General features: G+C 40.5%; 1 protein-coding gene across 1 annotated transcript; it reads right to left on the bottom strand.

Moving 5' to 3' along the window:
• Positions 1-499: 499 nt before the first annotated feature.
• gtf3c5 (general transcription factor IIIC, polypeptide 5) lies at positions 500-13734 on the bottom strand. Its single transcript, XM_080017305.1, has 11 exons — positions 13468-13734; positions 12387-12585; positions 10679-10874; positions 9600-9783; positions 8952-9056; positions 8270-8384; positions 7731-7811; positions 5233-5315; positions 2929-3011; positions 2375-2517; positions 500-751 (listed from the first exon to the last, which is right to left on the bottom strand). The coding sequence occupies exons 1-11, from the start codon at positions 13672-13674 to the stop codon at positions 561-563; spliced, it is 1587 nt and encodes a 528-aa protein (XP_079873431.1). The 5' UTR covers positions 13675-13734; the 3' UTR covers positions 500-560.
• Positions 13735-13943: the final 209 nt, after the last annotated feature.

The following is a 13943-nucleotide window of genomic DNA, read 5'->3' as shown; positions in this document are numbered from 1 at the left end:
AGGCCTTATATACAGCTGACCCTAGACATACGCTACGTGCACCCAGTGACCAGACACTCCCCCCATACAGTACAGATGCATACATTTACATACAAAAAGTGAAAAAAACCCCGAAAAAAAAAAACCTCATGTTGTGCAACATCTGCCTGACCTTTATACACACTTAGTGCCTATCAACGGATATCGGGTATCGGTCCCCATTTTCGGGCCACGAGCTGACGCCAATACCATTTCTGTTTTAATCAGCAATAAAGATGTCTATATAGTAGTTATTCATGATGCATGTGAAATCATGGTTAGAGTAACGCCATCATGATACACCCCATGTTCAAAAGTTTGGAACACCTTGGTTAAGTAAACCCAAGATGGACTTGAAAAGGCAACATATGAAATACAGAGCATTTATTTAGTTACTCACTTGTAAGTCCATGACACCAAGTAGAAAAAACACCTCTTTTTATTTACAGTTTAACAATAAAACACATCAAATGTGGCACGGGTCACTAATCACACTAACGGCTCCGTTCATCCAAGCAGAGAAAGGTCCTTTACGTTGACTTTCACATGTAGTCCAACATTTCCGTCTCCATCTCGTTTTCACTTCCCTCCGAGGGGTGGAACTCATCGTCCTCTTCGTCATCATCGTCATCATCGTCTTCGTCGCCGCCGTCTCCTGCGGGACCGGTGGCTTTGGAACGGGGTCTTATGCTCAGGCCGGAGCGACGCCGCTTCACCGGGAATTCTGGCACCGCTGGGGAGTGACAACCAAAAATGAAGCCGACCACAACTCCCATAACTCCATGAATGCAACTCATCTTAAAGTGGTAATCCTTAAGATAGTTTAAAAAAAACAAAACTATTTTTATGCTTCATTTAGGTGGCCCCTTTAAAAATAAAAAATAAAAAAGCACCTGCTTTGAACGCAGCCCAGCACCCTCCTTGTTGCATCCTTCTCTCCCTCATTTACTGCTATAACTATTCCACCAAGAGGCCACGTGCCAAATTGCTGTTACAGTTTTCCTGGATCTAAATAACTTCTTGTTGTTTGGTTCTATGTTTATTTGTCTAACCGTGGTGATTCTCCCCCTCCTGGAGTAGTGATTATTTGTTTATAGACCAAAACGTGGTAAGATGGTTCCCCAAAAAGGGGGGTTGGTGGTGGTTCTGTGTAACAAAGAGCTGTGCTCTCGTCGTCCCACAGGTCGTCTACAGGGCAGAGTTACTGCAGCAGTTCTTGATGATTTTAGAATGAATAAAGAGCTGCATTGCAGGTGGAGAAGTTGAACTCCACCTGCAGACTAACCCTGTCCTAGATGCAATGGAACAATTACTGTGTGTTGTATGTCCAGCATGCTGACAGCACAGCTAAAAGGAAGCTAGCTAGATATATAGATGGATCGTTAGATCGATAGATCGATAGATAATATAAATACTAGTCACAGCAGCTCACATTAAAAAAATAGGCAATGGTAATAATAAAAATAAATGAAAAATATAACAAAGAAAACGGCAATATATGGAAAATGTGAAAACTGGAAATATAGCACAATATAATATAAAAACAGCTAATTGTATACGATAAAATATGACAATATACAGTAAAACTAACAAAATATTAATTTTATAAATAATACAAATAAAATGGAAGTGACCCAAAATAAATTCACCGGAAATATTTGATCATATACTAATACTATATCATCATATACTATACTAATAACAGATGAAAAAAATGATCGAGAAAAAAAACAAAAACATTGCCATTTCAAATTAAATTGTGGGACTTCCGGGAGTAGTGTAATCCATCCAACACAGACGATCCGATGGATTTCCACTTTAATACGATGCCTGATAAAATAAGGCTTCCAGGAAAATGTGAATCTCAACGTGCCGGTCACAATGGCTCGGTTTCCTTCCGTCAAACCAGAAGAAGCCTCAATGTGGCTTCAGTGTGGATGAGATAAGAGGCAGCACTTACAGGGATTCCATAAACATTATTGAAATGAGTCGCTTAGTTATAGTGTGGTGGTGTTTATAGGACTGCAGTAACAACGGGTGGTGGGTCCGGAGCAGAGCTGCAACTAACGATTATTTTCATTATCGATATAATCCGTCGATTATTTTCTCGCTTTATCAATAAAGTGTCAGAAAATGATGAAAAATGCAGGGAAAAAAAATCCCTGATTCGCAAAGCCCAAATGTTGTTTTTTTCCACAACCCCAAGACATTCAGTTTTGTATCACACAGGACGAAAGGAACCAGGGAAATATTCCCATTTGAGAAGATGGGATGAAGATAAATTGGGACATTTCCATCTTAAGAAAGGACTCAAAGAGCCGTGGCGCGGTGGAGATGGGAGGAGAGCGGCTCTTACATGGTCGCTGGGCTCGGACCACGTCCTTGATCATGCCGGAGATGATGTCCCTCAGGTCGTCCGTGGTGCGAGGCAGACACCAGCCGTCCCGCTCGTCACACACCTTCTCCTCGCCGTCGTTCCTCTGGATCACCTTTTTTATACTGCGCGGGAACACGCACAACCATGATTTGTCTGTATTCGGCAATTGATTTTAGATTTTTATTCTATTATAATTTAATATTATTATTTTTGTAATTTTATTATAAATATTATATTTATTATACGACCATGATTTGTCTGTATTCTGTGATTTATTTTAGATTTTTATTCTATTATTATTTTATATTACTATTATCATTATAAATATTTATGATATTATTATAAATATAATTATATATATTTATTCATTTTTTTCATTGTCTCTTTCAGACTGTTTAATGCTTTTTTAATGCTAATTGTCTCTAGAGAAAACGCACCAATCGCCACCGTGACAAATTCTTGGTACAAGTACTCGCAGGAGTGAACCAGTAACACATTCCCAAATGCGGGAATGTGAAGGTGTCGTGTTGTACCTTTCCACATCCAAGTCACAGAGCTGGTAAAACATCTGTCTGTGCGGCGGCAGCATCCCCTCTCGGAAAATATACGACGAGTCCTGGGGAGGGAGAAAGAAACGTTGCTTGTTTCCTTGACTCGGCTCCTTGTTAATCTCCCTCAGTTAAATATTCATTTCAGCCTTCCCTTCCTTCTTTTGTGTCGCGTTTCGGACCTGCGCTCCCGTCGCATCGTTTGAATCAAGCGATTTAAATGGGGTCCCGTTCAGCGGGAACTTCTCTTCTAATCCTTCTCCCTTGTTCATATCAATCCATCAGATTGAGCACCTGTCACCAGCGTAGAGTAGTTATTAGTCTTATTTTTGATCTATATCTACAAGGGCTGTCAAGAGTAATTTCATCAAAATAGTCCAGTCCCATTTGACTTTTTCCCCCTCAATCAGTTAAGATTTCCCTGAATCAATTGTCTTTTATTGTTTTGCCGGGTGTCACTTCCTATTAGTTGCTGTCCAGGACTGGACAAAAAAACATCATAACATTCGACTTAGAATTATGCGGTTGTCATCAAGTATAATATTAGTGAGTATAACGTATAAAAAGTATAGAATACATTCTATATTGATGATATTAGTTTAGAGTATAATATTTAGTTTTTTTATTAATGCATTTTTCTTGTTTGATTTTATCCCTTCAATTAAATTTTGAATATTTTCTATAATTAACTTATTCTTACCATTTTTTTCATTAATTTTGTTATTATATTGATTTTATTTAATAATTCTACTTTGTATTAAATGAATTTTACTTCTGTGCGTTGCTGTTATTGTTACAATTTGATGGCTTTATTTTAATGCAAAGCACTTTGCTCCCATGTTGTGTATGAAAGGTGCTATACAAATAAAGATCGGTTATAATACGCGTTTTTGGACCAAACAGTTGTGGGGACTCCCTGAGGGGAACTAGGAACTCTTCGCTGAAGAGACGTCAGCCAATGGGGTTTCAGTAAGAGTTCCGTGTTGTATTAGTCTGTAAACTTTAACTGATTTCACCTCATCAGTCCACTAATATCTGTTAGGGTTAGGGTTAGGGTTGGGGCACCGAGGATGGTGTCTGTGGCGAGGTCGTGGTGGGGGGGCGCTGTTTTTTTTTTGTTAATGTTTTGGAAATAAATTGTTTGTAAATAAAGACTGGTTTACTTTAAACTAAGCATATTATTTTTGGCTTCGGTTGTTGTCACCGTTTTACACGGGTTGCCGGTGCTGCATTGGCTCATGTGTTCGACCAATCACCGTGCACTAACGTCACTGAAGGTTCCTCCTGTGCCGGTAGGTCCCCGCCCTGGAGCGGCAGCTCAAAAAAAAAAAAGTCCCTCAAAACAGCGTTCTTAGAACTATGAACGTTCCCAGTTTCTACAGTGCGGACACACAAAAAAAAGGAACAGTTCGTCCAAAAGCTATGAAACTGAAGCTATAACTATGAACAAGTTCCTGCAGCGAGAAAAGGCCTATTATTAGGGGTCCAGCCACTTCACCAAGATGGCGCAACGCAAATGCACAAGTTGACAGGAGTACACAGTTCAGGTGGTGGCCACTGGACTTGAACGAAAGGAAGATAAGATATAAACTCTTAACCATACGAGGTTACAAAGTGACAGGTATTATTTTATCACAATTAAACTTTATTATGTTTGAAAAAGATTAAGTTAAAGTATTACGAGAAGACAACTGGTTTAGGATTGGATTGAGGACGTTTCAGATATCTTGCGGTTCAAGTTTGATCCATATCGATCTCCATTTGGAGCAGGAATTACTGAGAAACCGATGAAATTTTACCGGAAGCAGCAGCAACATTGACCCATCACAGATAAACTGAGGTTCTACACCTTCCCGTCTGTAATAATAATAATAATAATAATAATAATAATAATAATAATTATTATTATTATTATTATTATTATTATTATTATTATTATTATTATTATTATTATTATTATCATCAAAATGCCACACCAATGAAAACATTTTAACATTTTATCATCAACGTGTTGATGAACTGATTATTTTTATGTCGCCATATGTCGGAAATCCATTATTTAGATCAATATCTGTCGAACCTCGTCTAAATCTGTACGATATAATTGTTTGATTCGTTGACAAAAGACGTAAAACACTATAAATTTTGTTTATTGTTTGACATTTATCTCTTCGTTTTCCTCGGTGTCAGTAAGAGGGTTGGTTGTGACCATGGCAACACACAAAAGGGCTTCCCGCACACACGTTGGTGATGTAACGTGAAAGAGTCAACACGGGCGCGGTTCCTCACCTTCAGCTGGTACCTCACCGGGACCGGCTGCCGGCTGGGACCTTCCTGGGCGGGAAGTTCCATCACGCTGACGGCCTGCGGAGCTGAAGGACGCAAGACGCAGTTTGACCTCCGTGAACATTAATATTAGAACAAGGACAAAAAGTTCATTATCTAGCTTACTAGGGGATAGAAATTCTGTCGAAGAATATTCCCATCGAGTCACATTATCGTAATTTGGGATTTAAAATCAGGTTTTATATTTTTTTAATAAATTTCCAATTGTTTTGCTTGTGGAGAAGATGATTAAAAGAAATAATAATAAAAGACATTGTACAGGCAGCAAGGCTAAAAATACAGGAAAAATATAGGTGTTTGAGCTATTGGGTTGGCCTTTTTTCCTTGTTTTTAACATCTCGGCCAGTGACATCATGCAGCGTAAACATAGTCTCGCTGACTCTGCCACAGCGCAGCAGCAGGGTGCCAGACAGTCGGCAGGTCGCTCAGTTTCACAGCTGTTTAGGATACTTGCTTTAAATATGAAATAAAAACACACTCTGGGGCGAATTCACAAAAGGATTACGTGGCTATCCCAAACCTGTTATTAACCTGTTAAAAACTTAGGTCATATGCATTTGGCCCTGTTCTATGCAAATTAGCCCAAATGAGCTCATGGCAAAAAAAAAAAAAAAAAAAAAGTCTGATTCACAAACACCAGCGTTAAACAGCCACACGCAGTTCAGAGTGAAAAACAAAACGTCTTCAGAGAGCTGAGGTCACTGAAGCGCACTTATAAGGGGTGTTCCGTTTGAGAAGCTCGTGGGGCGTTGTGTGATGTATCTTTTTTTTCGTCCTCCGTTCAAACCACGCAGGCCCGTGGCGGAGGAGGCGGGGGTGGGGGAATCGGGGGGTGCAATGCCTCTCCATGACACCCCCACCCGTGCCCAAATGCGCCACGGAGGGAGGGTGAGCGCTCTCCATTACGCGTTTGGGCTCTCCCCCTTCTCCAAGCAAAAGAAAAATAAAAAGTGTTCTTATTTTGGATGCATTTATTTTCCTACGTTTCCTCATTGAAGGAAACGACGACAAAGGAAAGCCCTGTGCGTCCGCAGAGCCATTGAAAACCCATTTCACTCCTCTCTGCCGTCGTCCTGCCTACTGTGTTCCTGGTTCATGGTGCCATCGGCGGCCGCCATCCACTCTTTGTGAATTCTCCCCTCCGTCTTTTTGAAGAACGAGACGGGGGCGGCGCCCGTCTCTTAGTTATGTTTACCGTTTCTGTTTCATACCGGGAAGAAACTGAAATAAACCTAAATCTAAAATAAACATTACATTACATTACATTACATTTAGTCATTTAGCAGACGCTTTTATCCAAAGCGACTTACAATTATTCAAACACCGACGGACGCAGCCATCAGGAGCAATTAGGGGTTAAGTGTCTTGCTCAAGGACACTACAGCATGCTAGCAGGAGGAGCCTGGGATCGAACCAGCGACCTTTGGATTACTAGACGACCAGCTCTACCTCCTGAGCTACCATCCCCTGTAAAACACCTTTTCAAAACAGACGGCTCCGTCTCCTCTGTTTTTCCTTCCACTTTTCACTGACTGCAGCTCTAGCTCTGTCCCGTCTCCCCTACGTGACGTCATGTTTGGGGGCAATGTCAGATGGTGAGGTGGGCGTGGCTTTGAATTACAAAAATGAGTCCAGCTGTAATTCTGGGTTAAAAAAAAAAAAAAGAGAAAAAGACAATTTTTCTAATTGACTTGGTCGATAATTTCCCCAGGTGTTTGTTCATGGGGGTTGCCAACCTGAACGCTGCTCTTTAATGATGCAACGTATAGTTATCGGACCTGCATCGGGCAGATGCGGTGCATATGGTATGAACGATGATGGGACACGGTGCACCGGAGACACTGAATCGTTTCAGTTCAAGTTGAGATTCTTCTTTTCTGCTTTGTCAAATGTAAAGATCACACACATGCATGACTAGATAGAATGTGTGCCAAACCCAGAATTTGGTGTCAATCATTCTGCATAGAAGTGTACAGTATAGTCTACAGTACAGTAAGTACAGTATTCACTTTAGTGACGCTGGTGTAGACACACATGGCAACTACTGAACTTCTAAACAAACAAAAAAAATGTTTAAATTTTTTTTTATTTTAGGATATACTTGTAATGAATTGTATTGTAACAAATCTCATTTGCACTATAAAGGATATCGTCATTGCTAACTGAAAGAAATTAATGAAAGAAAATCGTAAAAATAAAAATGTCATGTAATAACCTTTATTTAATTTGAATTGGCTGGACGACACCTTTGGGCCTCCATGCCTTCATTAGGCTTTTCGGGTAGTGTGAGCGAGAAGCACATACGCTCCACCCGGTGCGGGCGGTCATAAATCACCGTGCATTATGGGTAATGTAGCGTCAAACACAGATGATTTTAATTGAATTTGCATAATTCAATTAAAATCCTATCATTTCAGTTTGGCATTGATTTGCCCACCAACCTGCTTTGTTGAGTGTGATGGACAGGCTGTAGTCCAAGGAGCTCCTCTTGGCTTTCACCGGCATGTCACTGACTGAATACCCTGGTGGAGAGGAGACGCAACATTAGTCCCAGCGAGGGAATTGCTCATTTTTGGACTATGATTTGGTTTATTCTGCTCGTAAGTATTTTCTAAACGGTACCAATACCTATTCTAATTTCTCTACGCTTGTTTTTGGTTATGAGCCATTACGTTAGCGATAATAAAACTGTTGTCAGGGTTGATCAAATCTAGAATTCATTCAGTAAAAGTCACTTTTATGTCAAAATTAACAGTTTTTGTTGATTTTTCCCGAAATTGAAACATGTCGGCGAAATATTTGTGTTGATTCGAAATATTCCACGGGCACATTTCATCATATTTTGTAGTTGCATAATAACTAACGATGTATGAACTACTCAGTTAAGTATTTACGACAAGGCAACAGGTTCATTATAGTTGATATCATATATGATTCACCAATAAGTAATATTTTGGTTTAACTTGCTAAACCCCTTCACCGTGCTTGGTGCTGCAGCGCATCCTGAAGTCCAGCATCTGGTACTTTTTGGACTCTGAGTTCTTGCGGGGGTCAAAGCCCAGCCTCACCCACAGGCTCCTCCACGGCCCAGTCACCTGTAGCCAACGCAGGACAAACGTTTGGGTTTGGGTTTCAGAGTTCGGGGCGAGGACACAGAGGGACTGTGGAGCCTCCTACGAACTGCGAGAAACTTGCAGCTTTACTTGATAACACCATTCCAATTAAAGAAATAAGACAATTATAAGTCAATATTTAATCATGTATTTATTTTTGGTTGAATTAATCCACTTGGCTTAACTGACATTTCTAATCACCAGTATTCTATTTTACTCACGTTACAATCAGTATTAGATACTGAGGTTTAAAAATAAAGACCTATGGGGTATTTTTTGGTTTCGACGCTTTTATCACTTTACAAGTAAAACACTTTCACAAAGAGTTTTCCTAATACGACAAATTGGGATCTCTATTAATAACAGTAGTAACTGTTGTGGTCTTTATTGAATAAATGTACCTGCATCCAGCTTTAAAGCCTGTGCCGTTCCAACACTAAATCAAACGATTGATTATTGCGCCTGCCGCGAACCCGCAACGTCGGAATTAAAATAAAAACTCTTGGCTGTGTGTATTTCTTGGAATGAACAGGCAGGAGATGTGATCACCATGTAGTAGGCGAAGACAGGCAGCAGCAGCTTCAGCTTTTCCGGGTGGATGTCCAGGTTGGCCTTGACTGCGTTCCTGGACCAGATGGGCCGGCTCTCAAACATCTAGGCACAAAGTGTTTGGTTTGGGATAAGATAAAGAAAAAAAAAAAGCTGGACAATTGCGCATCGGATGATGTAACGTAACTTTCTTTACTTGCTTTACTGCCTAACCCGTCGGGAAATTAAAAAAAAAAAAAAAAAATGCAGGGGGGACATTTTGGAAAAATAAGTCGGATGCAGTGGAAAATAGATAAGACAGCGCTGCGGCGGTAAAAAGAGGATCACGCCGAAAGAAATAAGCAGGGGTCACCAGCCAGAGGGATTTTTTTCCCCCGGTAGCGTTTAATAATTTCATGAGAAATTTTCGAAAAACAGGTTGTAGGGTTCAAAAATATATAATTAGGGGAAACACAGTCGCCTGGCCAAACAACATTTAATCCAATTTGATGATCTGGATCAGAGAACACGTCAGCTGGGAGGAGGCGGAGTCAGGTATTTAAACTCCGGCTGCAGTAGAGCACGAGCCGCGGAGCCCGGGCCGCGGAGCCCGGGTCAGAGCCCGGGCCGCGGAGGCCGAGCGGGACGTCGCCGAGGCATCCCCCTCACCTTCCTCATGGACTCCTCGGCCCCTCTGTCGCACTCTTTCACGCACACCCGTTGCCAGTTGACCCGGGCGGCCTCCAGGCAATCTGACGGCACGGCGGCGTCCATGAAGCTGACAAAAATGGCGTTGTGGGGCCGCCGCGCCCGGTTCAAACCGATGAAATTCTCCCTGGTGGTCGGGACTTGGCTGTAGACAAAAAAAATAAAAAGGGGGGGGGGGTGCATTTTTGCGTTTTAGAAAGCAACGTCAACACGCGAAGACGACAAGGTTTCTTAGCGGAGATAGCCCGGGGGAAAACGTTTACAATATTTGGGATTATATTGACGCAAATATGGTATGTAATGCTACGTTGCTGAGTTAATGCACATTTTGGTTTTCTTCTGCGAATACTGGTTTTCTGTGCAGCATCACCTGTGCCTGCCCCCTCCAAGAGGATGCTTAAATTTAAGACTACTCGTAGATTTTCCAAACCCAAATCTCAAAAACACAAACAGATAAATGATTAGCATTTCTGAGCAAAAACAGAAACATAATGACAAATGTTAATGACTCTGAAAGAGCTATTAGTTAGAGACGATTTAGATAATAATCACTGTATTGTTGTATTTAATGTATTTGAAAGTGAGACGCAGGAGCAGCTGATTAGTAATGTCGTTGTTTTCAGAATTCATAAATTATCAGTTATGTTAAAAAAATAATAATCACACCTACTTTTAGATATTTTCAGACAGTCTGAGTCCATTTCTCCTAAATTGATCACTATCACAATCAATCAACTTCCACTTATTTTAATGACTTACATTTCGCAATGGACACATTTAGTTTGTTTTCTCCATAACTATTCAGATACGAGTAAAATGTAAAACTCGTAAAGATTTATTTTATCTCGGCCCTTGGAAACTCAACAGATGTCAGCTGAACACATGTTAGTTTTTCCAAGCATCGTGCAGGAGTTCAGTTTCAGGGAGAGGTCGATGTCATTTCATGAACCGTATCCATCTTTTGCAAATAAAGATAAGATAAAATAAATAAAATAAAAATTAATTCCACTTCCTGGGTTTAGTTTTGTTTGACTACTAACTTGTGATGGCTGTCGGGGCGATAGAAGTAATCCACGGGGCTGTCGAGGCGGGAGAAGATGGGCGGCGGCAGGAAGAACGGCAGCGGCTGCTCAAAGTACTGCTGGTTCTCCGATTTTCGCAGGATGATTTTGTCGTACAGCGACATGTGTTTTCCATCTTCCGAATGTACAGCAAGGCACTGAAAATCCGCCATCCCTGGAGGGAATAAAGATCAGCGGATGTGACCATCGGGGTTCATTCTGGCATTACAAAATGACATTCAAGGACTTTCTAGTACTCTTCAAGCACAGTTTTTGTTTTTTTTCATTTTCAGGGCAAAACAAATATAATCTGTTTTTAATGTGATCTGTATTAATGAAAATTTTATATAATTTTAGTCTCACTGTCTATTATTTATGAGTGTGTGTATATATATATATATATATATATATATATATATATATATATATATATATATATATATATATATATATATATATATATATATATATATACACACACACACACACACACATATATATATATAGAGAGAGAGAGAGACCCCTTTAGGATCCCTGAAGGTGTGAAAATGTATATAGAGTTCCTGACTGAGCACTTTCTTCCATGGTACAAAAAGAAGAACCGTGCCTTCCGTAGAATCATCTTCATGCCTGACAATGCTCCATCTCATGCTGCAAAGAATACCTCTGTGTCATTGGCTGCTCTGGGCATAAAAGGAGAGTAACTCATGGTGTGGCCCCCATCCTCAACCCTATTGAGAACCTTTGGAGCATCCTCAAGCAAAAGATCTATGAGGGTGCAGGCAGTTGGCATCAAAACAGCAGCTCTGGGAGGCTGTTCTGACATCCTGCAAAGAAATTCAAGCAGAAACTCTCCAAAAGCTCACAAGTTCAATGGAGGCAAGAACTGTGAAGGTGATATCAAAGAAGGGGTCCTGTGTTAACATGTAACTTGGCCTGTTAAGATGTTTTTGACTGAAATAGCTTTTGATTTCAGTAAATATGACCTTCTAATGCTGCAAATTCAACAAAGGACTATATTCAGTTCGTTACAACCTATAAAATGTTTTGAAACTCTGTTGTGCATAATAATTTGGAACAGTGAGTTTTGAGTTTTTTATTTTTGAAAAAAATACTGTTGTCATTGAGAGGGTTGTCATTGAGAGGGTTGTTCAATAACATTTGAATTATACCCTAACGGTTGATGACATATTATACTGACTGTCATTTGCATCGACTATTAAGGAAAATCAGAGAAAAATATAATTTGCATAATAATTTGTAACGGTATATATATATATATATATATATTTTTTTTTTAATGTCATTGAAATTTACATTATATTATTAAGTATTAATAATAGTAGTAGTATATAAGTATTAATAGTAATAACAGTAGTATATAAGTATTATTTCTAATTATGCTGGATTCAATTTCACTGGAATCATCTTTGTCATAAAAGCGATTCTGGAAAATGTTCCCATGGGGAATATCAAAGGTTTTCAATTATCTGTTTTTTCGGGGGGTTTTTTCCAAGCACTTCAGCACAAAAGTGGCTATTTTAAAATTATTCCGGCACTTAAGTTTCTGAGTATTAAATTCAAGCCCCTCAGGGACCTGGTCAGAACCCTGTCACTGTGAGAGGTAGGAAAGTTAGGAAGGAAACCCATAGGCGCAGAACTCTGACTAATCCTTTCAACTGTAGACCTTGGAATTTGTACGTAGTCCCGATGACGCCAAGTATTTCCATGCGGATCTGAGCGTCCCCGGGGTCCTTCTTCCGCACCCGCCTCCGCACTCTGAGCAGCAGGTTGTTGGACGGAAAGCGGTTTCCGCACAGAGAGTGGCAGAAGGGGTCCTGGGGACGGAACCGCAGCTCCAGCCGCCTGCTGGGGTCAGCGTAAGTCTGAGAGGATTTCAGGAAAGACAAAGGACAAATAATCAGATTTCAGTGGCCAAACACATACACGTCATTTGACGGCAGATGTCAGTGACTTCCTTTTTCTAGAAGTAAAGACATATGGTAAATAGTAAGAGAAAAGCACAGTGAGACCAGTTAAAAAACACTGTACAACACAAGTAAAATATATATCATAAATGCAGCATTTTCAAATTACGTTAAGTAGAAATTTGGGAAATAAATGCTAGTTTTGAGTGTCGATGACCCAAAAGTGAAATCAAGTAACATATTATTTATTCAATGCATTTTGTTTGTTATCTTTTTTTTCTCCCCCCATTATATTTGATTGCCTCTACAGCACCGTGACTTGCATATTGCGTATAAAACGTGCCATACAAATAAAGGCTATTAATATCATCATAATTGCCTTTTATTAATGTAAGGAACTTTGAGCTGCAGGTTGTGTGTGAAATGTGCTTCATAAAGAAGGTAAACATTATTCTCATTATTATGATTATTATTATAATTATTATTCTTATACATTGCTATTAATGTAAAGCACTTTAAGCTGTAGGTTGTGTATGAAATGTGCTACATAAGGAAGTTAAACATAATAATATATATTTGTATTAATGTAAATCACTGACATTTGCATGTTGCGTACGGAAGGTGCTATACAAATTTTAAAAAAAAGTTATTTGTTATTGCTATCATCATTATTATTATTATTAGCATTAGGGTTATCATCGAGTGTGTGTCACTACTGTATGCAGCACTAAACGCATACGGTGACGACGGCATAGTCATTTATAAGACACTGAATAAAAGGGCCCCTCGGGGCCCTTCCTCTGTAATGAAACGTTCAGCAGCGCGCTGCGGTCCTCTGACCTTGCCCAGTCCTTGCTCTCCTCCCACGGTCTCCAGCATCTTGTCCACGCGGGACACGGCGGCGGGGTAGTCCACGCACACCAGCCGGCGCTGCTGGAGCCTCACCGCGGACGAGCCGCCCGCCGCGTGGGCGCGGGGCTCCGGCCGGCTGGAGATCTGCATCTCTCTCAGCGTGAACCTCGCTTTGAACTCCCTGGAATCTGCCATTTTGTGGTCCCGTCCGCTCGGCTTGGATCAGCGTCGTAACGTCGTTTCGATCTCGTCGGCGTCTCCTCGCCGCGCTCGCCCAGGACGGAGCGGGTGCACAACCGCAAAATAAAGCCGGGCGGAAACGCCGGCTTGTGACAGTGGTTCCGAGTGGCTATTTTATGCGTCCTTATGTTTTAAGCGTTATTTCAAATTCTTCGCTCAATGTGTATTGGCATAAATATTTAAATAAGTTAACCAGTATATATAGAATCCAAGAAATATCCGTG

The sequence above is a fragment of the Zeus faber genome (assembly GCF_960531495.2).
Source record: "Zeus faber genome assembly, chromosome: 17".
Lineage (NCBI taxonomy): Eukaryota > Metazoa > Chordata > Actinopteri > Zeiformes > Zeidae > Zeus > Zeus faber.
Note: the sequence above shows the minus strand (reverse complement) of the source record. Positions and strands in the feature narration are given on the sequence as shown.

Excerpts from the sequence above, each read along its gene's own strand:
- gtf3c5 (XM_080017305.1), bottom strand. The coding sequence starts at position 13,674 with ATGGCAGATTCCAGGGAGTTCAAAGCGAGGTTCACGCTGAGAGAGATG. Across the intron at positions 12,586-13,467 it reads GAGAGCAAGGACTGGGCAAG|ACTTACGCTGACCCCAGCAG; the intron begins GTCAGAGGACCG and ends AAATCCTCTCAG. Across the intron at positions 752-2,374 it reads GGTCCGAGCCCAGCGACCAT|CGGTGCCAGAATTCCCGGTG; the intron begins GTAAGAGCCGCT and ends GTCACTCCCCAG.